Source organism: Chelonoidis abingdonii, chromosome 4 (assembly GCF_003597395.2).
Source record: "Chelonoidis abingdonii isolate Lonesome George chromosome 4, CheloAbing_2.0, whole genome shotgun sequence".
NCBI classification, from domain to species: Eukaryota; Metazoa; Chordata; order Testudines; family Testudinidae; genus Chelonoidis; species Chelonoidis abingdonii.
Window position 1 is genome coordinate 9,293,381 of NC_133772.1, and position 25,450 is coordinate 9,318,830.

A 25,450-nucleotide genomic window follows, 5' to 3' on the forward strand; every position below is an offset into this window, starting at 1 on the left:
AGATGCAAAGACAGAAAATTGCTTTTCCTCTGATTAGATTAATCTTTTCTGAGCCTTTAGATGGCCTCTTTCTGTGCTTGGCTCAATCTGCTCTCCTGGCACTGTGCTATGACAGGCTGGCAGCAACCACCAGGTACAGCACCAATATATAATACATCTGTAGTTACTAGGTGGATAATACCTAATTTAATACTTCATGTATTTTCACTTTGAACAAAAAATGAAAGAAACTCAGGAAGTGGCTGCAATCTACATAGAAATACACAGTGTGACTGGAGACCCTGCCCTCTCCTGGTTCGGCTGGTTTCCGTGTGGCACCGGGAGAAACACCATGATAATTTTAACTCACTAACACGCCTGGGAGGTAGGTAGATGATATCCCCATTTTACAGACAGTGACACAGAAGTCACTTGATTTGTCAAAGAATGCAGTGTGTCAGTGACAGGCCTGGAATTAGAATTTAGGACCTTCTAGGCTCACAGACTTATACTTGGCCCACTAGGCCATGCTGCCTGCCATTTGCATGACAGTGAAAGCAAAGATGTTATGGAAGTGATACACTTCCTGTTTTCTCTCAGTTTACAAGGAATGATTCTAGTTACGTTGACTGAAAGATCCATGAAAGGCAGTGGGGTCTACTAATGAGAACAGGAGACTGCAAGCCAGGACTCCTGATTTCAGTTCTGTCACTGATATAGTTAGTGACATCTCAGCCGCATGACAACTCTTCTGTACCTCAGTTTCCATATCTGTAAATTCCACTGTCACTGAACTGCCTACAGAACTCTGACTATAAAATTAATTTCTGCATTTAATTAAATAATGCACTTAAACCTGCTGCACAAATTCTAACAAACCTCAGAATGTAGAGTGTTGTAATGCAGAAAGAAGGTTTGCGTTACTGCCCAACACAGAGCCATGAGTGGCTTTAATAACTAATGCTTGTAAAGTACTTTCAGATCCTCCAGTGAAAAGCACTATAGAACAAGAGAGCGTCATTTTTACAGTGCTTTCCAGAGCCACAGCGCAAATGGGTGCCCCCTTTTTTATCGCATTCTCTTCCCTCCAACATCTGCTTGATACAATTTTGTGCTACCCCATTCATCCAGAAGTGGAGCTGACCCCTTGTGTTCACATAATTCCTGATGTACTAGTAGTTTATATCATTCGATTATGGCCGTGGAAACATTCCTTTACACTAAGTCCAGGAACAAGGGCTCCAATGGCCATGCTACCAGACTCTGGCAAACGTGGTGGGACTGGGTTTAGTCTGGACACCTGGCACATACCGCCAAAGAAGATCTTCCTCCGGACAGTGAGCAGCACCTGGCCATTCCGCGCAGCACTGGTCATTAAGTCCAGGACCTGTTTGTGTGATTTCCCTTTGACAGGGATTCCATCAATGCACATTAGCTCATCAGCAGCTCGGAGTCGGCCGTCTTTCTCTGCCGCTCCCAGTGGGATGATGGCCCCAATATATATCTGTCAACAGAGTGTAATCATTGGCTCTGGGGTACAGAACGTACAGAATATGTAATGTTTGAATCTCCAGATAAAGAGGGACTTTTTGCAGGGTTTCCTTTAAAAAAATTATTTCCCCCACCTAAATCTAGCAAAAACTCACGCTACAGAAGCCATACTAGACTGACCTCATTTGCATGTGTAGAAATGAGCAAACTGTGACAGTCCCAGCTTCCTGACATTCAAACTTAATGCTCCCCTTATTTTAAGGTTTGTTTTTATTACTGCCATGTATTATTCATTAATTCCTATCAGCTGAAGGCTCACCACCTCATGAGTAGGTTAAGCTCTGTATTTGTACAGTTACCTGTTTTAGTGTATTCATATGTTATTTATGTATTTGTTCTGTGCATCAAAAATTACTCAAGATTATTGAAAATAAATGCCTGTGTCATTCAATCAACACAACAAAGACACACTATCATTACTGAGACCTGCAAGGTGACTCCAGTGTAGAATTTAAAGTTCATCAAAGAGCGTAAGAACACAGCTGCTCAGAAATTGCCACATTCAAAATCTGCAATGTGCAAGTATTGGTGATAATAGCATGAATTCAAACAGCTGCAGTCCAACCCCCCTTTGGCCTGCACCTTTCCTCCCAAGCAAACACCAGCTAAATGATAGAGACAGGAGCAGGAAATGTAGTAGTTTTATATGCTAGAAAAAAGTTCAGTTTAAGTAAAAGACTTAAAACAATTATGTCCGGCATGTGTCCAGGGTTAAGCAGCAGAGAACATATTCATCAAAAACCCATCTTCACACTGCACTCAGGGCATTGCTATGACTATTACCAACTCCACTACAGTTGCTATAGCAACAAAATAGTAGAATTCAAAAAAAAAAAACAAAACTAAAATTGCTTATTATTTCCTCTAGAAAAAGCATTCTGTTCTTCCTTGCCTTTAAATGCAAGTCAGAAAACAAACTGCCATTGGATCTCAGATGTGAATGGCGAATGCAGTTTAATTACATATGTGAGGACATGCCATCTACCAGTGTCACTATCCCAAAAGCTTTAGTACCTTTGAAGGTTGGCAGGAGAGAAGCAATCACTGCCATATGGTCAGGGACAGAGTCCCACTTTTCTGGGTGAAGCTGTGCTTTGGCAAGTGAGAAACAGGGCAGAATTTCTTAAAGCCAGGCATAGCATGAATAGGGACTCCGGGAATTTCCATTTATGTCTTTGCCAATCTGCCTCCATCATCCTCTCTGAAGCAGAGAGTGCCACCTGAGTCAAATTGTATGACAGCTCTCCAGAGTGAAACCAAAAAACTTCACTAATTGGTGACCTAAAACCAGATCTGAACTCCAATCTCTAAAGCAAAAGACTTAGAAAAACTATTTTAAAAAAAGATTATAATTTTTTCCTTTCTTCCTTCCCTTCTGCAGCATAATAATGCAACAAGTTGGTAAGAAAGCTAGAGGTGATTTTTCTGGGGTAGCCAGAAAGTCCTCTCCCCTAGTTTATTTCCCAGTTAAACTGACACGTATGTTGTACTGAGCATTACCAGCATGCATTGGTGCCAAGTCCATTAATAAGATTAGGTGCTACAACTTGAAAAGACTTGGTGCCAACCCCATCTTTGAGAGCCTTCTCAGGACAGAACAATTATGCTGTAAAGGCTCGATGGAGAACTGTTATTGCCTAGAAAGATTCTAGACAAAGTGACTGAAAGCCTGGGGGGACTGAAATCAACCATGAAGGGGAAAGGGAAGAAAGGTAACAAACCATTTTATCTTCTTCCATTGGATTTTAACGGGACTGGAGTTAAATCACTGTTTAGCCAGAAGTTTCGTTTTTTTAAAATTTCATCTAACACAAAACACATCAAAAAGCTCCACATGCAACTTGTTTCATTAGCTATTGCTGTAGGTCCTCACTGCGGTCACTCATCTGCATTCTATTGAGAAGTAGGCCACATTTAGATATCCCTGGACAGATGCAGTGCACGTTTGATCTACCAGGATGAGCATGAGCAAGTTAAGTGCCAAACATGCAGATAAGGGTTTTTCCCCCAGATCTAATCTAAACCACAACTTTTTAATGTGCTTGTCACTGAGACCCTTCTCTCTCCATCAAGACACAAATGTTGCTATGGAGGAGTATCCCAGTGATGCTTGCAGAAATCCAACAATTGCTGATTTTGGCAAAAGACTCTGCTGATCACTGAATAAAAGATAACTAAACCATCCTGCCCAATTCGTTTACTCTTTTTACCCATCGAAGCTTTAGCTCAACATCTGACTGCTGAAGTATTTCTGTGCTAAGTTCTTTCACTGCTAGAACATTCTGTAGGAATTTGGGGTGCTGTATTTCTCTCCTTCCATGTGACAAATTAACCTGAGTTGCCACCTCAATTTGTGGAAGGCCACTCCCAAGCTGATGAGCTCCCCACTCATGCCAGCCTCTGTAAATCTGGCCCAGCTTGTGTTTGAATACTGAGCGACAGTAGGGACTTCACAGCTTTCATGGTGAGTGACCAAATGGAATTTTGCCCCAAGTTTCCCTTGCCAACTAAAGGTCATTAGGGCTCAACTAAATAAGCCATGTTTGTAGATCCTCCCATAACACCAAGCCCCATTTTCCCAGTTTGTCGATTGTTGTGAACTTGTACTATGAACATTATTTCTCTAAAGCTTAAAGGCAGAGCCAAATGTCTGCCTTCCATTCTCGATTATCTACTGCCCACTTGCAACTAAATTTGCACCAACTTAACTCTGAAAGCATTTTGAGAAAGCCAACTTGAACCAGGAGCGAAGGAATATAAAAACATACTGTGTCTGTTTAAGCTAAATATGATATCAACATACAATATAGCTGTTTATGGTGAAGATGGAAATAAAGCTGATCCACTTAACTCAACATGGGAAAAAAATTAAAATGATCATGTGAAGGAGACATTACAAGAGCTACAGCACAAGCTCCCGAAGTCCAGGTAAAAGATAACTTAATTCACTTACTGACTGGTCTGGTCCATCCCCTCCGAGCACGCGGAAGCCAAACCCAGACTCCTGTTTTCGCAGGAAAACATCCAAATCCTTTGTGTTTGGAGCTAGTTAAGACAAATATGAAAAGCGCATAAGAAGTTACATTTGATTATTGGAGAGAAGATTAAAATGTGTTCACATTTTTCTTTAATCAACACAGTTGTGCAACCAGTTATAAGCTTGTAGTTTTCCATTGACAAAACAAACAGAGTGGTCAGATTGTTTTATTAAGGAACGTCACCAGTTCCTCAGTAATATTATCTTCCTAGCATGTGGAGTGATGAGCATGTCCAGAAACAGCTGCAGGTGTCTTTCACTCTAACATCATTTCACAGGGACCAAAACACCTCCTACCATTATGTTTGTATGGGTTGGGATTAAGGTGCAGTCTATAATCACTACAAATAGGGCTAATTTCACAATGCTGAAAACAATCGTGAGCCAAATCAGCAGGGAGGAAGAATTTAACCAGAGAAGTGAATGGTAATTGGGAATCATTTAAGAACACCTCACTGAGGAAGAAGGCCATGCTGGTTAAAAAGCTAGCCTTGTTTAGAGGGGAAATGAAGGCAACAATAAAAAAAAAGGGAAGAAAAGGGAAGTTTATAGTAATGAATATAAATCAGAAGTTAGGGACTGTAGAAAACTGACAAGTGAAGTAAAATGACACACAGATCTATGGTCAGCTGAGTAAAAGATAAAAAGAAGGAATTTTTAAAATACATTAGAAACAAAAATAATCCTGACAATGGTATAGGTCCAGTACTAGATGAAAATGGTAGAATTACCAAAAATAATGCAGAAAATGCAGAGGTGTTCAGTACATAGTTCTGTTCAATATTTGGGGAAAAACAGATTATACAGACTATTCTTATGGCGATAACACTCTTTCCCATTCTACTAGTATCTCAGGAGGATGTGAAACAGAAGCAAGACATTTTTACATCAGCAGATCTAGATTACTTGAATCCGAGAGTTTTAAAAGAGCTGGCGTATGAGCTCGCTGGACTGTTAATGTTGATTTCAATAAGTCTTGGAGCACTGAGGAAGTTTCTGAGGTCTACAAATAAGCTAACATTGTGCCAATTTTTAAAAAGAGATGACTCTTGTAGATGATCCACTGGACATCGATCCCTGGCAAGATAATAGAATGGCTGACCCTGGATTCGATTAATGAAGAATTAAAGGAGGGTAATGTGATTAATGCAAATCAACATGGGTTTATGAAAAATGGATCCTGTCAAACTAACTTGATATCTTCTTTTGATAAAATAAGTTTGATTGATAAAGATAATAGTGTTGACATAATGTACTTTGACTTAGTACTGCATGACATTTCGATTAAAAAACTAGAGTGATATGAAATTAACATGGCACACTTTAAATGGATAAAAAACTGGCTGACAGGTCTCAAAATGTAACTCTAAATGGGGAATGATTATTGAGTGGGTGTGCTTCCAATAAGATTCTGTAGGTAATGGTTCTTGGCTCTATGCTAGTTCACATTTTTATCAGCTTCGAAGAACATATAAAATCAACACTGATAAAGTTTGCAGATGACACAAACCTTGGGAGAATGAAGGAGGACAGGTCACTGATTTACATCAATCTGGACTGCTTGGTAAATTGGGTGCAAGCAAACAATTTATGTATTAGTACAGCTAAATACGAATATTTACATGTAGGAACAAAGAACGTAGGCTGTACTGTCAGGATGGGGGACTTTAACCTGGAAAGCACTGACTGAAAAATATGTGGGGATTGTAGCAGATAATCAACTGAACATGAGCTCCCAGTGTGATGCTGTAGTCAAAAGGGCTAATGCGATTCTGGGATACACAAACAGGAGAATCTTGAGGAGGAGTGGAGAGGAGGTCCTATCTCCAAATCTGGCACTCATACAATCACTGCTGGTACACTGTGTCCAATTCTGATGCCCACAATTCAGGAAGAATGTTGATAAACTGGAGAGGGGTCAGAGAAGAGCCACGAGAATGGTGGAAGGATTAGAAAAACTGCCTTATAGTGATAGACTCAAAGAATTTTTAATTAAGTAAACACGAATTGGAATTGTGAGATCATGGGAGACTAACTTCCCAGATATAGTCTAGAGGACAAATGCTAGAAATAAAAATAGGGCTCAGATTTTTCTGGATGTGATAGCTCATGGATTTCTTCACCAAGTAGTTGAAGAACCAACAAGAGGGGATGCCATTTCAGATTTGGTTTTGGTGAGTAGTGAGGACCTCATAGAAGAAATGGTTTTAGGGGACAACCTTGGTTCGAGTGATCATGAGCTACTTCAGTTCAAACTAGATGGAAGGATGAAAAAAAACAGATCTGGGACTAGGGTTTTTATTTCAAAAGCGCTAACTTTAAAGAATTAAGGAAATTAGTTAGGGAAGTGAATTGAACTAAAGAACTTATGGATCTAAAGGTGGAGGAGGCCTGGAATTACTTCAAGTCAAAGTTGCAGAAACTATCAGAAGCCTGCATCCCAAGAAAGGGAAAAAAATCATAGGCAGGAGTTGTAGACCAAGCTGGATGAGCAAGTATCTCAGAGAGGTGATTAAGAAAAAGCAGAAGGCCTACAAGGAGTGGAAGATGAGCGGGATTAGCAAGGAAAGCTATCTTATTGAGGTCAGAACATGTAGGGATGAAGTGAGAAAGACTAAAAGCCATGTAGAGTTGGACCTTGCAAAGGGAATTAAAACCAATAGTAAAAAGGTTCTATAGCCATATAAATAAGAAGAAAACAAAGAAAGAAGAAGTGGGACCGCTAAACACTGAGGATGGAATGGAGGTTAAAGATTATCTAGGCATGGCCCAATATCTAAATAAATATTTTGCCTCAGTCTTTAATAAGGCTAATGAGGAGCTTAGGGATGATGGAAGGATGACAATACCCGGAATTCCAGATGTCAAAAAACTGAACTAGCGCCCCCATTAGTTTACTCAGTCGTGCATTTTTTCCCCTTTCTTTAAAAATAGTGCTGAAGGAAACTATATGTTAGCAATGTATCCTCAGCACTACGATTGGCTACAAAGCCCTGGGTTGTTTCATACGATTCTATTAAAACATTCTTGCTAATGGGCTTGTGCAATTTCATGTGCCAGTTCCTTTAATATTCTTGGATAAATTGTAAGATTATCTGGGCACCTCTGATTTTGTCCCAATGAAGCTCGACAAGAGTTTTGGCTTTCTACCTCAGATGTGGTAATATCTACTGTGTCCACCATGTTTTCAATTGGGACAAATTACAACATGGTTTTACAAAAGGTAGATCGTGCCAAACCAACCTGATCTCCTTCTCTGAGAAGGTAACAGATTATTTAGACAAAGGAAATGCAGTAGATCTAATTTACCTCAATTTCAGTAAGGCATTTGACACGGTTCCACATGGGGAATTATTAGTTAAATTGGAAAGATGGGGATCAATATGAAAATTGAAAGGTGGATAAGGAACTGGTTAAAGGGAGACTACAACGGGTCGTACTGAAGGGTGAACTGTCAGGCTGGAAGGAGGTTACTAGTGGAGTTCCTCAGGGATCAGTTTTGGGACCAATCTTATTTAACTTTTTATTACTGACCTTGGCACAAAAAGCGGGAATGTGCTAATAAAGTTTGCGGATGACACAAAGCTGGGAGGTATTGCTAACACAGAGAAGGACGGGATATCATACAGGAAGATCTGGATGACCTTGTAAACTGGAGTAATAGTAATAGGATGAAATTTAATAGTGAAAAGTGCAAGGTCATGCATTTAGGGATTAATAATAAGAATTTTAGTTATAAATTGGGGACACATCAGTTGGAAGTAACAGAGGAGGAGAAGGACCTCGGAGTATTGGTTGATCACAGGATGACTATGAGCCGCCAATGTGATATGGCCATTAAAAAAGCTAATGCAGTTTTAGGATGCATCAGGCGAGGTATTTCCAGCAAAGATAAGGAGGTGTTAGTACCGTTATATAAGGCACTGGTGAGACCTCATCTGGAATACTGTGTGCAGTTCTGGTCTCCCATGTTTAAGAAGGATGAATTCAAACTGGAACAGGTTCAGAGACGGGCTACTAGGATGATCCGAGGAATGGAAAACCTGTCTTATGAAAGGAGACTCAAAGAGCTTGGCTTGTTTAGCCTAACCAAAAGAAGGTTGAGGGGGGATATGCTTGCTCTTTATAAATATATCAGAGGGATTAATATTAGGGAGGGAGAGGAATTATTTAAGCTTAGTACCAATGTGGACACAAGAACAAATGGGTATAAACTGGACACTAGGAAGTTTAGACTTGAAATTAGACGAAGGTTTCTAACCATTAGAGGAGTGAAGTTCTGGAACAGCCTTCCAAGGGGAGTAGTGGGGGCAAAAGACATATCTGGCTTTAAGACTAAGCTTGATAAGTTTATGGAAGGGATGGTATGATGGGATAGCCCTAATTTTGGCAATTGATCTTTGATTATCAGCAGGTAAGTATGCCCAGTGGTCTGTGATGGGATGTTAGATGGGTTGGATCTGAGTTACTACAGGGAATTCTTTCCTGGGTGCTGGCTGGTGAGTCTTGCCACATGCTCAGGGTTTAACTATCGCCATACTTGGGGTCGGGAAGGAATTTTCCTCCAGGGCAGATTGGCAGAGGCCCTGGAGGTTTTTTGCCTTCTTCTGCAGCATGGGGCACAGGTCACTTGCTGGAGGATTCTCTGCAGCTTGAGGTCTTCAAACCACAATTTGAGGACTTCATTAACTCAGACATAGGTTAGGGCTTTGTTACAGAAGTGGATGGGTGATATTCTGTGACCTGCATTGTGCAGGAGGTCAGACTAGATGATCATAACGGTCCCTTCTGACCTTGAAGTCTATGAGCTCAATCTATTTAGCTTACCAAAGAGAAGGTTAAGGGGTCACTTGAGTACAGTTGGTAAGTGTCTACATGGGAAACAGATATTTAATAATGAGCTCTTCAGTCTAGTAGAGAAAGGCATAAGATGATCCAATGGCTAGAAGTTGAATCGAGACAAATTCAGACTAGAAATAAGGTGTAAACTTTTAATGGTGAGAATAATTAATGATTGGAACAATTTACCAAGGGTTGCAGTGAATTTTTTGTAACTGAAAATTGTTACATCAAGATTGGATATTTTTCTACAAGATCTGCTCTAGGAATTATGTTGGAAAAGTTCTATGACCGGAGTTATACAGGAAGTCAGAACAGGGTCACAATCATCCTTTCTGGCTTTGGAATCTATCAATCTACAGTTCATCTCAGACAGGACCATATTTGACAAACAACTGAACTATCTAGTTTACTTCAGCTGCTTAGGGAACATCTTCCAATTTGGCAATTTTTCCTCAAAAATATTGCAAGATATGGTGCAGCCAAAATAGTGCGAGTTCCACCTCGCATCAATACACCAAGATATGATTTGATATACAAATTTCCTATCATACTTTCCAATCAAGTCTTACTAACTCACTCTCAATATGTTAAATTATGCTTTTGCCTCCAGTTTGTTTAAGTTTGACTTTTGTCTTTGCTCTGCTCTATAGTTGTTGCTATTTATGGTTCAATTGTTAAACAGAACACTTTTTTGAGTAACTAGAAATTGTAGTTTCACTTTGTAATAAGTGCATATAAGCCTGTCTATAGCCAAAGTAAATTCAAATTTCAATGAAGCATTTCTTAAAAGAAGTGTCTTACAAGGTATCTTTGCAGGGTTGGTACTAACCAATTATCAAAGCTCATGTTTGCAAAATTATAAAAAAAGTGCTGATAGGGAAAATGGAAATTAAATAGTAATAAAATGTTGAAGACAGTTATGAAATATTAATTAGGTAAACGTCAGAGAACATTTGATTTCCTATTTCACGTATGAAACTTATTGCTGGGTAATAAATGTTACTGAAAGAAAATTTTAAGGTTTTCTCTCGAGTCAGATGTACTTAAACGAAGAGAAAAGCAGCAGCAACTTATTGGGGTACCAGGTTAAGATAAAGTACATATGTGCCATACTCCAGGCCACCAGTTCAGGAAAATGAACATGTGTTTGCTTCTCCTGAGCCTGCAAAGTTATCACTTTATCCAGAACCAACCTCTTAGAAAAACAAAGCAAATCTAATTAAGAGCATATTTACAGCATTTCTGTGAAGTGCTATATAATTAAATGTATGGCTGAAACACTGCACTGGGGAGCATGTTTGTTTACAGTGGGAAATTCACAGGCAACAAGCCCTTTGTGACCTTGAAGCTGCTGCTATGCTTCATTTGTAGTTATGTAACTGTTTATTTTCATGTTGCAGCCCATCTGTATCCCCCTTATTTACTATAAAACATATTCTTGACTGGTCATTTATGGGGCTACTTTAATCCCTACTAGCTCACCCAGGAGTGTATTTACTTTATATGGCATGTTTGGCATGCCAAATGGCTTTGGTTTATCCAGTGTATACTGTTATATTTAAAATCACAGCTAGGCAGCAGTTCTGTATCTGCACCTGTTCTCATGCACTGTTTGTAAATGTTTGCTAGTAAACAGACTGTTATCCACACAAAACAAGATGGACTGCTGAGCTGTGATTTCCAGTGGAATCATCAGCTAGGATATAATCACACAAACGACTATGGTCATTTTACTTCTTCATATTCTTTCTAAATATGCCCTGAGGAGCACTAAGTTTAAAGACTTGTGTACATGAAGGAAATACAGAACACATCCTGTTGTGCTACAGCATATTCCCAGCATAAGAGGTCAGCGTACTTACGCTTATCTTCAAATATTGTCTTAGACTTCAGATAGACTTCTGAAGGGTCTAGTTTTGGAGAACCTGACCTCACAGCAGCAGGTGGGAATGGCATAGGCTGTGGAATGGAATCACTGATAGCCTCTAAGCTTCCTGAATTCTCCTGCTTATCTGCTTTCTGAAACAAAAAAAAGCAGAAGAGTATGTTAAGTTCAAAATTATCAATAAACTGGCTTAAATAGGTGAGAAAAAACAGTGAAATAGTAAACTTGTAATACATGGCATGCAACTGCAGAATCTACTCCAGTTCAACCCAGCTTCTCCCAGTAAGATATGGGCTTCCTCCACCATATGCTTCCGTTCAGCCTGTTCAAAACTTGAAAAAACGACAACTCTTCTACTGGAGAATGGGCCTGGAAACAATGTGCGTGAAGTGGCTCACTCCCGGAGTGTGAGCAAGGGTATGCAATTTCCCATGTATACTGCCTGTATTGTAACTCTTCTTGTGTCAAGTGTTACTTGGTGTACACAACTGAAAAGGACTCAACATATACTGAGTATAAGGCTTTTATTTTTCTCCCTTTACTTGGAAATAAGGTTGTGGATCTCAGAGATCATCTTTTAGGCTTGCATTTCCCAAACTCTGGTCTGCATAACACTGCAGGTGGGCTGCAGATTGCTGGCTGGTCACAAGGTGCTGGTTCTCCTAATTCCAAGCTGCCAAATTGCATCAGAAAGCTAAAAATACATTAAGTTCTTCTCCAGTGTCAGTTTTCCATGTATGTATTTGCTGCATTTATCATAGAAATATTATGCAATCATGAATTCTAGAAGAGGTAACTATGCAATTGTGAACAGGAAAGGTGGTGAACAGAAGATACTATTAAAATGCATTCTCTGTTATGAAAAGGTTTGAGTCCATGGCCTAGATTGCCCCAGTCAGTCAGTTTATATTACTCTTATATTACACTTCTTTAAGTGGTCCTTGAACATAACTGCTGATCAATTGCTTTCAGAGTGAAATGCAGGGAGATGTGTCTATAAAAAGTATCTTCCTCCAGAAAGTCACTGAACTATGTTAATTTAATTTGTTCCACCTGAAGGTGGAAAATATCATGTATTCTCCTGTAGGCTAATTTGGCACCTACAACTGAAAATAATTTGAGTATCCTGAAATCTTGCCCCTTGTCAAGCAGGTGCTGATCTCTCATCAGTGTACAGATGGACAGCATAGAGGTAAGAAGGAGTGCTGCAGCTACTTACCTTCTGCAAGATAATGGCAACTGACCACTTTCTACAATAACTCAGCCAAACCAGAAAGCAAGGTATTAATGCACATGAAAAAGCATGAACTGTCAACCATTTTCTCCAATGATCAGTATCAGGTTTTCAAAAGAAGTGGATCTGTTTAGCATGTCTAACTTTTGTAATGAATTGGAATTGACCAAACTGCAGTAGTCAAATGAATCCACAGAGTGGTAGGTTGTGGCACTTCTTCTGAACAGCTGAGCTATGAGGTTGCAGTGGAGAAGACAAGTATCTACATATTTTCTAGAATCTGAATCCTGAAAGAACCCTGAGATACAGCAGGAAACCAAGGGATAAGTTTAAGGTTTCAGTGTCGATTTTCTGATGTCTTATTACTTGTCACTCAGTCTCTGCTAAATCAGTGTTCCCAGTTTCATCCATTTGCTGCACCTTGGAAGTTTTTAAATCTGGAGCCCTATTCTAGTTTCTATGCAGAAGCTCAGTATTGGTTAGTGCAGAACTGAGGTTTTGTTTTTGCATGCAAGCCAGGTTCTGCTAGTTTGCCTCTCTAAAAAGTCCTGTAAACGAACACCTCTTTCTCTGATGGAAATCTTCCTGAATAAAAGGGAAAATATTCAGGAGGAATTAAAGTTCAGAAAACTGAAACACTTAGAATTCCGCCCTTAGATATTATAGCAGGAAGGACTCATCACAACACTACAGGTAGAAGTGACATTACAGCCATCTCTGTGGTTTCAAATCCTTATTTCCAAAGGTTGATATAACAAGATGACTTTAAATGTTTGCTCTAGGCTGAAAACCAACCTGAAAAGTCTCAGCGTGGCAGTGCGTGTGTGTGTTTAATATAAACAAAATTAGATTAGATTTAAGTCTGCCCTTTTGAGAACAGAAGAAAATCCCCCACAGGGTTCAATAGTTTGAGACTTTTTACATGTTTATAGACATAAGACCTTGGCCTTTTTAAACTGAACTAGCTCATGATGTGAATTAATGCCACTGAGCATTGGGTTTTGTTCAGGGAAACTGCTACTGCACATGCACTATCACGTTATTTCCTAAATATTTTTAGGATGTGTGCACATAGGGTATTGAATTATGACTGGTAAGTGTTTTCATATTACAAAGTTTTTATTCAAGGAATGTCTTTTTAGCAGCTATGTTTCTGCTTAGGAATTCAATTAGCAATTTTTTGCAGTATATGCTCTGTTTTAAATGTGTAGAGCTGACATACTCATGTTATCTCCACTGTTAACTGTCAGCAACAGCCTTGGCTTCAGGTTAGAAATGAATTAATGTATTTGCACAGTGCAGCCATGGTTGAGAAAGAACTTACTTCTATACCTTGGGAATGGAGGTTTTGTTAAAATGCAATGAACTGCAATGTACAAGAACTCTTCTTGCCAAAATAACTCAGTTCCTGAAAGGCTTTTTATCCCCGCACCCGCTAGACACACACATCAGAAGGGCATATACGGGCTCTAATGAACCCCATGCTGAAAAGCAGTCTCTTCCACGACATAACAGATTCCTATTAACAACAGATTCTTATTAACAACCTTTATTCTTTGATCTCCAGTGTATTTCATTAAGCCAAAGGCTGTACAATTTTCTTTCCACCAGATCCTATTTAAATCAAAGATATTCCTAGTGGACCAATCTTTTCCAACAATGAATATCAGAAATACAGACACCGTGATGACTCTGTGAAAATATAAATTGCCCATTCAAACACAACAGAAAACGGTGATAAACTAGGCACTCAAGAGGGGAACACTGAAGTTCATTTTTGGAGGTTTCTCAAAACAAAACATAAAATTCTCCAAAGAAAGTAAAATGCAGACTTCTAAAGAAAAATTTGAATACATGGTGCAGGCAATTAGCAAGAGAAAAATGAAACATTATGTGTTTTCCCTTCAACAGCCATCCTGACAGCCTTTACATAGGGAAATTAATTTGCGTCAGGCAACAAAGCTTTGATAAAGAATAATCACTGCAGACTCCTACAAGGAGATCAGGGTGATGGTGAGAGAACGGGCTGTGAAAATGGGATAAAGTAAGCACACAGGAAAATGTTAAACTATGGGTTTACTTATTTAAAAAAAAAAAAACATGTTTTCAGGTGTGGTGCAAGTGTCTGAGTCTGGGAGCATGAAGACATTGGAATTACAATGTGGTGTTTACCTACAGACCACCAACGCTACATGCAGCCTCATAATCAAGCTCTTTGCACCTTTCTTGTTCTTCCCCACAACACCAATCCTAGAAATGATTCCTACTCTGATAGTGAGAGATAACTGATCCCACGTCTCCTTTAAAGAACCTAAATCACTTAGAGGAAGGTCATAGACGTGCTCAAGGCTGCTTTGTTTCCTATGTTGTCTATCAATATAAAAAACCTACATTTTCAAGGGAAGAAAGCAGAACCCACAACAATCACATTATTTGAGTTCCTAGCTAGACAGGACACACAAAGACAGCTTCCCTCTCTCTCTCCACTAATAATCACTGTCAATGAAACAAGGATCCGTTTCATGTATCTGATGTGATGTGCATAATAATCTATGATCCTTAAGAACTGATTTTACTTATTCCCATGAGACAGAGGGTAAATATAGAGAATTTCACCAGATACACTGGAGATCTTTTTGTGACTAAATAGCATTTTGAAAAAATTATCCTTACAGAGATAACAAGCAGAACCGCCATCCAAACAAGTAGAAAAAAATTAACTGCAGTCTGTAACTGGATGACTAAAAACCACAGACAACCTGGCATAGCCTGTAGGAGCCCCCTGCATCTTGTATAAATGGTCCAGAGATCATGGATGTGTCTACTGTAGCACACTCCATGCCTGTCTGGCAGTCAAAGGACACCTGTGCCTGAACACACAGAAGAATTCAGGGAGCAGTAAGTTAGTTAACAGGCTGCCATGGAGACCCATGAATCTGTTATTGTGTGCCTGAAAATCAAGTCTGTCCATCAGCACTAAACAATAAATAATATCATCTGGATGACTTTAATACTCACCACTTTGGCAGTTTTAGCAGGTGAGGGGGGACCTAAAGGAAAAAAAAAGAGGAAAATATCTGAATATAAGAAGCAACTTTAATAAATAAAAACCCACCATTTTACATTGAACAGAGCCAATATGCTCAGCTCTTATTCTTGGCTTGCAATTGATCACTGTTCATTCACTCCCTTTGTGAAGGCATAGGTTTGCTATATGTTCTATGATTCTTTTAAAATTCTAAGTGAATATTCACTTGGCCAACAATATTGACAAGCAGAGATCCCTTAAACTGCAACTAAAAACAACACACATTTCTCATGCTGCCAGGGTCTGTGGTTTGAGGCTACACACTCCAATTTAATGTGCTGAGGCAAGTTAATGAGTTTGGCTGGTAGGAACACTATTTACTAGTAAGGAAATCTTATTTTTTCCCCTGTTCGTTGCTAGTCAAACTGGAAATGGTAACACTTATACAGTGAAGACTTTGGTGTCTTTCCAAATGGTAGGCATGTGTTTTGAGGTGGTTTTCCTGAGGCTGGAAGAAGAGCCTGAAAGGGGCTCTGAGGGTCAGATCTCATCTTGCAAACAAGTTTCTACAATACAGGTCATCACTGACACGGCTCTGTTGTGCTTCCCACAGGGCCAACAATGCTGAATCCCTGGTAGCTTTCTAGATGGAGATATAGTAACAAAAAGAGGAGATGTCAATGTGACAGTTGGCTTGTTCTTACAGGCTCTGACCCAAAAACCATTGAAGTCAATGGGAATCCATTTGTTTGTTTACTGAGCTTTGGATCAGGCTCTTGCCCATTCTTCTTTCATCATCACATTAATATGAGTTAGGCAAATGTGTTACTTGTCTCTACTTCTAGTGTTTTGTTTGAGCAGTAGGCAGATATGGCGATAGTCAATAGTACTCAGTCTATTCAGGGTGGTGAGGGTAGAGGGAGGCCTTCAGGACAGGTGACTAAAATGACAACACCAGCACAGCCCACTCTCTCAGCACAGTGTCCTTCCTGCCCTCATAAATGTTCCATGAGCACAAGTCAGCATGGAAGAAGCTATAGCTGACCTGAATTCTGCCCTCCCAGCATGCAGAAATGAATGTCAGACTTGATTTCTGCCTCTCAGCTTTATGCTGGTCTCCAGCACACTATCCAGAGAGTATTAATAGGTAGTCAGCCTATACCTGACAATAAGCCATAGAGGGGAAGTGAATGTTGTGTTTGTTTAGTCAGGAAAAATAAATTAGATCAATCAGCACTATTCCTGACTGGAGTGCTGAAATCTCTACAACACAGCAAGATAGGCATAAACAATGGTATGGCAATGATATTTTAATATGGTTTATCTGCCCCACTGAAAGGTGCTGGCTGTCAGGGTGCCCAGAGAAACAGAGAGAAACAAAAGAGTGAACAAGATAAAAGTTTCTCAAGATAAAAGAAATGATGCCCCGTTTGCATAGAATGCTCACATGAAGACTATTCTAGAGTTCATTCCAATAAAAACATCAGCTGCTCAAAACGGAGAATGGAGACATCTCTTAGGAGCATGACCTGGAAAAGAGAACTAGGAAGGGGGAATTCTTGGTTCTCTTCCTGACTAAGCTGAATTACTGTGTGACCGTGGATAAATCGCTAACTTCTGGGTCTCAGTTTGTTCAGAGGCATCAGGGGGGCAGAAGGGTTAATTTGTTAATGTGTATAAACATCATTATTATGAATAATTAAGTGTTTTGAGACGCTTGGACAAATTAGGTCATAAAATGCAAAGTATTATTAATGTTACTGCATCATATATCCTCAAAAAACGGTCTATTTTGTGGGCTGAGATTATGTAGTGGGCGTCAGCGGCACCCCCGGTGGGGGGTCTTTGATAAAACAGCCTGTGCCCATTTCTTTTGCCTCTGTTGGCAATATAAAGGGTGAGATAATGTCAGTAAGATAATATATTGCAGCAAAACGCAATACATTAAGTCACTATAAGTAATACCAATATTAATATTCGCAGAAATCAAACAAACATAAAAAAAATAGAAGAAAAAACAAGTTGTAGAGGGCACCAATGAGCTCATTAATAACCAGGAAACTGCACAGAAAGGATCCTGTCTGGCAGCCATCAGACTGAGCCTTCTGGCAAATGCATGCTAATTACCAGGTAGTCTATGTGGAGAAGAGATGTTCCGATCTGCAATGAACGGCAATTAAGAGATAAATACACACAAAAAGGAGAACTTTCCAGAGTTCCAGGTGGCAAGGCCCATGTTATCTTAGAGACGCTTCCCTGCAAGACACCTGCGATCACTTTAATAGTTTAAGTCAAAGCCTCTGGACTACCCTCAAAAAGGAGAAAGAAAAAGCCTTATTCCCTGCTATCTTCAGGTCAGTCTGTGCGATGTGCACCTTTGCCCTAATATTCCCTGAAGAGCCATAACGGACTGTGCATTCAGCAGCAGCCTACAATCAAATCTACAGTAAAACAGAACTAATAACATGCTCAATACCAGGGGCATGGTTTACACCTAGAGCAGGGTAGAGAATTGAGCTGACAGCCCGTTTTCTACTTTTTAAAGCTTTGTACAGTGCTTAGATATCACTTTCTAAACACCTCCATATTAGACAAGATAAATTATAATAAAGTCTTATTCCTACCCACCTCCCCTTAAGATAAGCAGTGGAACCTCGGCTCCCACTGGAAACTGCTTCAGCACCTCCACCACCTGCAGATGTGTCAAGTTCTGTACGTTCTGATGGTAAATCTCTTGGATTACATCTCCCTTCTGAAGACCATGGCACCACTGGCTGTCTAAAATCATCTTCACTTTCTGCCCTGTAGGGCTGTCTGCAATTGCAAACCCAAATCCTTTAGGACCCTTGACCAGAGGAATAGTGATTAGTTCTGGCTGGGAGCCTCCTGGAGAAGATACGGAGATCCTCTGTTCATTTGGGTCCATGGAAGGGCTGTTCAGGCGGCCATTGACCAAAATGTGACCCAGTTTCCCGTTTTGGTCTAAAATGACTGTTCCAGGTATTAAATCTTGGCTGGTTATGCAGATATCTCCCTTGGTCATTGGCTGGCCATTGATGATGGGTGTAGCTGTAACCATGTCTACAGCAGGATCTTCGTTGTCATCAGGAAGCGGGTAACCGCGACACAAGGTCATATTCACATACTGGTTGACAGGAACTAGCTGAAACATCTGAACAACATCTGCATGGGTATGGCCAAGGACACAGCTGCCATTTATGTCTACAATGACGTCACCTGTTATAAAAATGAGTTCAACATCATTAAAATCAGAAACTAAACCATATCTACTTCTCAAATATTCTAATCTAGGGCGTAGAAACACTTACCATGCCCTTAGTAACTACAAAGCGAGATTATGGGCAATCATTTAAGATATTAGTGCATAGGGGCCTGTGTCATTCCCCTTAGCCATATGCTACCAGAATGGTAGGATTTTCTCTTAGCTGAAATATAGACTACTAAATTAAAAAGACACTTCTAAATATATACAATTTAATCTGCCACAGATTTAGAGAATGACACTATATGGGCTTCAGAAAAGGAAACAGTGCACACATTAGTGCAAACAGCTGTCTTATACTTTAATTCACGTTATACAACAGTCTAAACTCAATCCACAATGAAACAGATTTTTTTTTTCTGGTTTCTGTTGGATTGGCTAAACTTAAACTAAGATTCTACACACAGTTCCCTGAGTGCCTCTCTATATTTTGTATTTTGATTTTGCTTTGACTGAAAATACATTCTGATCTGTGCATATTAAATAACAGCAAGCGTTACATCTTAGAAGTCTGTTTCAGCATGCATACATTTTTGAGCATGGAAATATTTCTAGTTAGGAAACTGGCCAATCACTTAGGCTTATTTGGGCATAAGCTTTCAGGGGTAAAAAACCTCCTTCAGATGCATGGAGTGAAAATTACAGATATAGGCATATTTTTGTGGATACAGACTAACACAACTACCCCTCTGACACTTCGGCTTCTTTGTCTCCAAAATAATAACTCTTATATAAAAATAATTGTATGTACAGACATACAGTTTTTCATATGAAAATCTCAAAGCACTATACAATAATGGTAAGATACTATCCTCATTTTTAGATATGGGAATATGAAAGACAAGAAAAGTAGATTGCCAAGGTCAAAGCACAGGTCAGCAGCAGAGTTAGGAATTAGTCACTAAGTTCTTTTGTTGTTTGAATTAGTATTAAAGCTGTTAAGTATAAGTTATTTTCTTACCAGAACAGTAAGAGCGGTTATCCAATACACAGGGGTATGGGAACACATCTTAGTGAAGGAAGTATAAATTTTAGGTTCCAGAGACAATTTAAACAAACCACTGTAACTAATATCCATGATGTGCTTAATTCCTCACATTGTGCAGGGTTTTCTCACCTCTCTTGCCTCCTCACTTGCCCGTTCTGTGTTGCTTTATTTATTCCTACTGCTGTTCCACTGTCAGTTTTAACATTTGGCATTTTACTTTTGGCAGCGACCATTCACAACATAGACCTGGATCCAAATTTGCTCCCAGGCAGAGAGAATGCACTGTTTTTACATTACACATATACAGGGAGCAGAGACCATTCAATAAATGAGACTGAACAAGTCCTAAACCTTATGAAGCTGTTTATACAGAAGAGTATATATTTATGTATCGCTTAAAAAGCAGAACTAAAGCTGAAATAAATGGTTACTTTTCATGGAGAAGGCCATATATTCATAAGTGTTAATGGAATAAATAACAATACCTGTTATATAGCACTTTTCATCAGCAGATCTCAAAGTGCTTTACAAAAGGAGATCAGTATCATTATCTTCATTTTATAGATGGGGAACATGGGGCACAGAGCAAATGTGATTTTCCCCAAGGTCACCCCGCAGGTCGGGGCAGAGCCGGGAATAGAATTCAGGTCTCCGAAATCCCAGACCAGTGCTGTAATCACTAGACTACATGCAAGCCACAGGAAGTGTCTCATTCAAATGAGTTGGTAACTGAATACATATTGCACTTATAGTCTGACAAGCTGTTTTATACTTTTTTTAAAATTTAAATATATGAGAGAGAGAGAGAGAGAGAGAGAGAAGAGAACTTAAGAAAAATGAAGGAACAAACAACACAGCCAAAGAACATTAAGTCAAATGTTTCCACAGCCCTCATGTAAGCAATTTAAATATACAAGAATAATATGCAATGCCACATAAGCCCGCTGTTATGTCATGCATGGTCAAGATAAACCAGAATCTAAAATTAGAAAATCCTGCAAGAATGAAGAGCAGCTGCGACTCATCCCAGCTCAGAACTGAAAAAAGAGTAAAAAAAGAAAAAAGAAAAAAAAAAAGAATTGAATGAGCAAATGTTATTAGCCTTTAAGTCACCCCAATCCTTTAAAATGGTGATTAGTGCATGTCCTTTGAAAGGAAAAGGCTGTTCCCTGAATAATTTTTTTGTTTCTTATAAAGGCCACTCAGGGAATTTTTTTTTTTTTATTACACTGTATTATTCATTGTTATTTATTAACCAGGGCTTTCAGAAGCTGATAATCAAAACCTAGTTCCTTGTGATATTTTTCCTTTATTGGGAGGCTTTGTGGCCACGGGCTAGGGTGCACATGCATAAATAAATTTGTTGTTATAGGGTCATTTGAGAGAGTGTGAGGCTGCTGACAACAAATTTTGGTTTTCCAAACAGAAAAGTTGAGCATTAAGCATTTATATGGGAACCAAGCTTCTTCACACTCAGTTATCTCACACATTATATATTTTTGTACAATTTGTACTTCCCTTTTTCTTTGCAGAAAAAATTAAAGATTTTAAGTGGACACCTCAGGATGCAAAGGCCCAGGATTGCTCATGCTACTGAAAGTGCTATCAAAGTATCTGCCAAAAAATGTAAATAGGGTATATGGCATCCAGTACTATGTCTGCCTGGCAATGGACCAGAGAGACAAGGTAGGTAAGGTAATACCTTCTTTTGACCAACTTCTATTGGTGAAAGACAAGCTGTTGACCTATTCAGAGCTCTTTTTCAGGTCTGGGAAAAGTACTCCGTATCATAACTAGATACAGGGTGGAAAAGATTGTTTTGGATAAGTAGTTAACACAGTCTAGGAGATCATTCAAGGTGAAGTGGCCAGTTAACACCTCTCCAGTCAAAGGACAAAGAAGGGGGGTTACAGATTGTTGTACAAGCCATACATGCAGTCAGGAGCGGTGCCAGAGTTTCTGGGGCCCTAGGCAGAATTCGGGGGGTGGCATTTTGTGTGCTCCCCATGGGGTGCGCAGGAGCTTCCGGTTACACTCCCATTGCGCCGCCGAAGAAGGACCCTCCGCCGAAATGCCGCAGGCAACAGCAGCAATCATTGAGCTGCTCGATTACCTGCTGCTGTTTTCTGCAGCACGTCGGCAGAAGGTCCTTCTTCGGCAACGCAATGGGAGCGGAAATGGAAGCTCCCGAGTGCCCTGTGCGGAGTGCACAAAATTCTGCCCCCCGAATCCTGGCGCCCTAGGCGACCGCCTAGGGTCACCTAATCGAAGCGCTGGCCCTGCATGCAGTATCTTTATTAAGACCATGACTTTTAGTGTCTAGCAAACCTATGAATTTAAGAATCCATGCTTCTTTTGAAGATGTTGTGCAGGTTTCCTCTAAGGATGAGGACTGAAGACAGACATACAGTGACTGTTTTGTGAAAAGTGTTCACCCCCAGATGATATGGTGTTTTTGGTCGTTTATCATTTTTCTGTGTGAATTAATTGGAGAGCGTAGTGATTGCCTGGTTTCACATACACGCAGTAGTTATGGGAGCAGAACTATGATGGCACCCCTTTTGTCTGCTGATTTGATCACTATCTGGTGGTTGGATTTCAGGGACTGCATAGCTGTCCTCTCCATGACGGAGAGATTGTGGCGGATGTGATCTATGTTAAGGATTTCAGTGTTAACTTTTTTTCTGAAGCAATCAGTGTAATGATTAAGTGTGTGGTTTCGTCCACTGTGGGGTGCCCAGTCAGATGATTCTTTTTTTCTTCTGACTGTTGATGGGGATGTGGTAGGTAAGGGTGTTGTCAATATTGTGCAAGAATTCTTTAAGGTGGAGTCGGCAAAATAATTCTTCTAGTTCTCCACGTTAGTATGGTATCAGGTTCTGCCAGGGGGCAGAAGTTCAATCACTTGGGGGAGTACAGATAACTCAGTTCCAGTTGAATAGTCTTAATAAATCGATGATGTTGGGGTTTTGTGTAGTGTGAATGTGGGTCCTAGTGCCATGGTTTTGCTCAATGTTTGTGTTCTGTGGGTTGTGGTCTTGTTGTAGCTAGTTTCACTCTGTTTCTGTGCTGGACAGCTGTCTCCAGGTTTGGGTTGGTTGGTTGTTTTTTTAATTAATAGTTTTGGGTTTTTTCCATGATCTCCAAGAAGGTTTCCTGATTTTTTTCTTTTCAGCGTATGGACGTGTGTGATGATTTATTGTTTGAAGTGTCCCTTCTGGAGTATGTGAAGCACAGGAGATGGTTCCTCAGTTTTTCTGAAGTCCTTCTGCAGAGCTGTTCACTATATTTGGAGTTGTATGTAGTGGTCAGAGGGTTATAGATAGTGATCTCTCTGAGGAGGATACTTTGTTTCTTGCATTTGCTCAGAAAGTAGATGTTGATGTTAAGTTTTGCTTCCTTTTTCTTCATGTTGTGGAGCTTGTGTTTCATGGCAATTGACTAAGGATTTTATGATGGCATCAGTATTGCATCATCATGGATGGAGAAAATATACTTAAATAGAAAGAGTAAGCTATATAAATTCTGTTCCTTTATTAAATTGGAGATACAGTAACATAACCTACAGCTGTAAGTTCAAGAGAATTCATAGTACAGGGATGTGTGCATTAAAGACATGTAAGCACAGACATTCCCTACAAATGCCTGCAGCTGATGAGAACAGGTGCTGTCCACAAATGCAGGAAATCCTTGCTATGCCACTTCAAATATAGCAGAGCATAGTGTGTGATTTGCTAGAACCACCAACCTTTATCTTTACTGCACGTACTGCACAGGAACCACTCTCATTGCAAGTGTCGCCTACTTGTGCTTTGAGTGCTTTCTTTCCTGGATTCCTTGCCTTACAAATGCCTAGTAGGAAAAACTGACAGGTAACATACTGCAGGTGGATTAGCAGCAATGCATGGAACCACTAGAAAGTAAAAGCAACTGAAGTGACATGGATTTTGAATAAGCTTAGTTAAAGAATAGGCATCATGTCCAAATACCAGCAAAAAAAAATCCCTCTTTTCTGTCTTATTTATAGCCTTTGAGCTGAAAAATATTGCTCGGTGACTGACAGAATTTTGCAATGGAAATGAAATGCAATGTTTCACTAGATCTTACTCTCCAGTCAGCAGCAGCATACAGAAAGTACACCCCTTTTTTTTTGTTTAGGAAAGTAATTTGCCTTTATGGAATCAAAGTAGAATTGTGAATGATGCATGGACTGAAAAATTCCTTCTCATTATATAGAGGAATAACTAGTAGCATCCAGTCCCTGCTGTCCTTGCTTCTCCTATGTTCTCCATACAGAAAGATAAGACATACTTTACACACATCTCAAATACCCAAATGCTCAGGACTAAAAATCTCATTAACACACTAAGTTTCTAACACTTTTTTCACAAGTATTTTTTTTTAATATTTCCTTTGACCTTTGCCTTATTTCTTACTCTTTCACACCAGGTTGCCACAGAAAGGAGGAGTGAGAGAAGAGAGCACCCACTGTACTGTGCATATCAGCATGTCTCCCCAAGATCTGCTCCCTCTGCAAGATAACCTCCACATTCTTAACACACTTCCCATTTATTTTACATTTTTAAGAAGGGCTGTGAGGTTCAGTCATTAGAACTGAATTTATCCTTGTCTCTGCCACTGACTCAGTGGGGGACTTAGGCCAAATGACTCCACCTCTCTGTCCCCCACATGTAAGATGAGAATAAAATCACTTAACAGGGGATTTGTAAAGCACACAGAGATCCTTGCAAAAACGGTGTGTCAGGAGTGCAAAACATTATTATAAAGTTCAATTTTTATTTTAGGAATGACTCTAATTATCTGGCATACAAACATAGCTGCTGGCAGTGGCACATCACAACTTCCGAAACTAGCCCTTAAATGATCACACTTGCCATGGTCAGTTTGGACAGACGTTGGCTGAATGAGTGGGGTGGATGTAGCAAAATGGCCAACTGCTCCCAAAACTGGGGCATCCAAAACTACTCGGCACTTCTATCGGTGACAGATAAGGGTACCCTATGCAATATATTGAATGAAGAGCCTGGACCTGTGCTTGTGAGTCAAGATAACTATCTGTCCACCTAAAGTTACAGTTATGGAAACAATGCAGATACAACACAACATATTCCATCAGAGATGCTTACGGAGAATACTTGGTGTTTGTGGTGGGATAAAGTCACTAAGGCTGATGATTACAAAGGACTGGCCAACAGATTGTACAGACAATGATTCAAGAAAGAATCAAGAAGTGATTTGGGCATGTTGTGTAGATGTCAAAAACTGTACTCTTAGAGAAGCCCTTGACTACATACCTTTTGATGGAAGATGGGAAAGAGGAAGACAACACATAACAGAACCTTTGAAAAGATGTCGCTATCATGGAAATGGACCACAATGGTGCAAGAAACATGGCACTAGACGTAAAGAAAAGGAAACACTGGGCGGCACAGAGCACAGGAGCAACTAAACGAATCTAAATAATCCACTGCTCCAATGGAAGGCCAGTTACTCGGTGGCTGGAATTCCTCAAGCCTCTCTCGGCAAATGAGTTTGAAGCTAGATTATTAAGAAATCTAATCCAGGTTAGAAAAGAAAATTAAATATTGATACCAATGGAATA

General features: G+C 39.8%; 1 protein-coding gene across 1 annotated transcript in view; it reads right to left on the reverse strand.

Annotated features, from left to right (window-relative positions):
• MAGI3 (membrane associated guanylate kinase, WW and PDZ domain containing 3) overlaps positions 1-25,450 on the reverse strand; it is a 227,699-nt gene that overhangs the window by 34,715 nt on the left and 167,534 nt on the right. Inside the window, 5 exon segments of the mRNA XM_032766590.2 lie at positions 1,291-1,483; positions 4,484-4,575; positions 11,272-11,428; positions 15,547-15,578; positions 18,185-18,793. Of these exon segments, the coding sequence (XP_032622481.2) occupies positions 1,291-1,483; positions 4,484-4,575; positions 11,272-11,428; positions 15,547-15,578; positions 18,185-18,793 (1,083 nt within the window).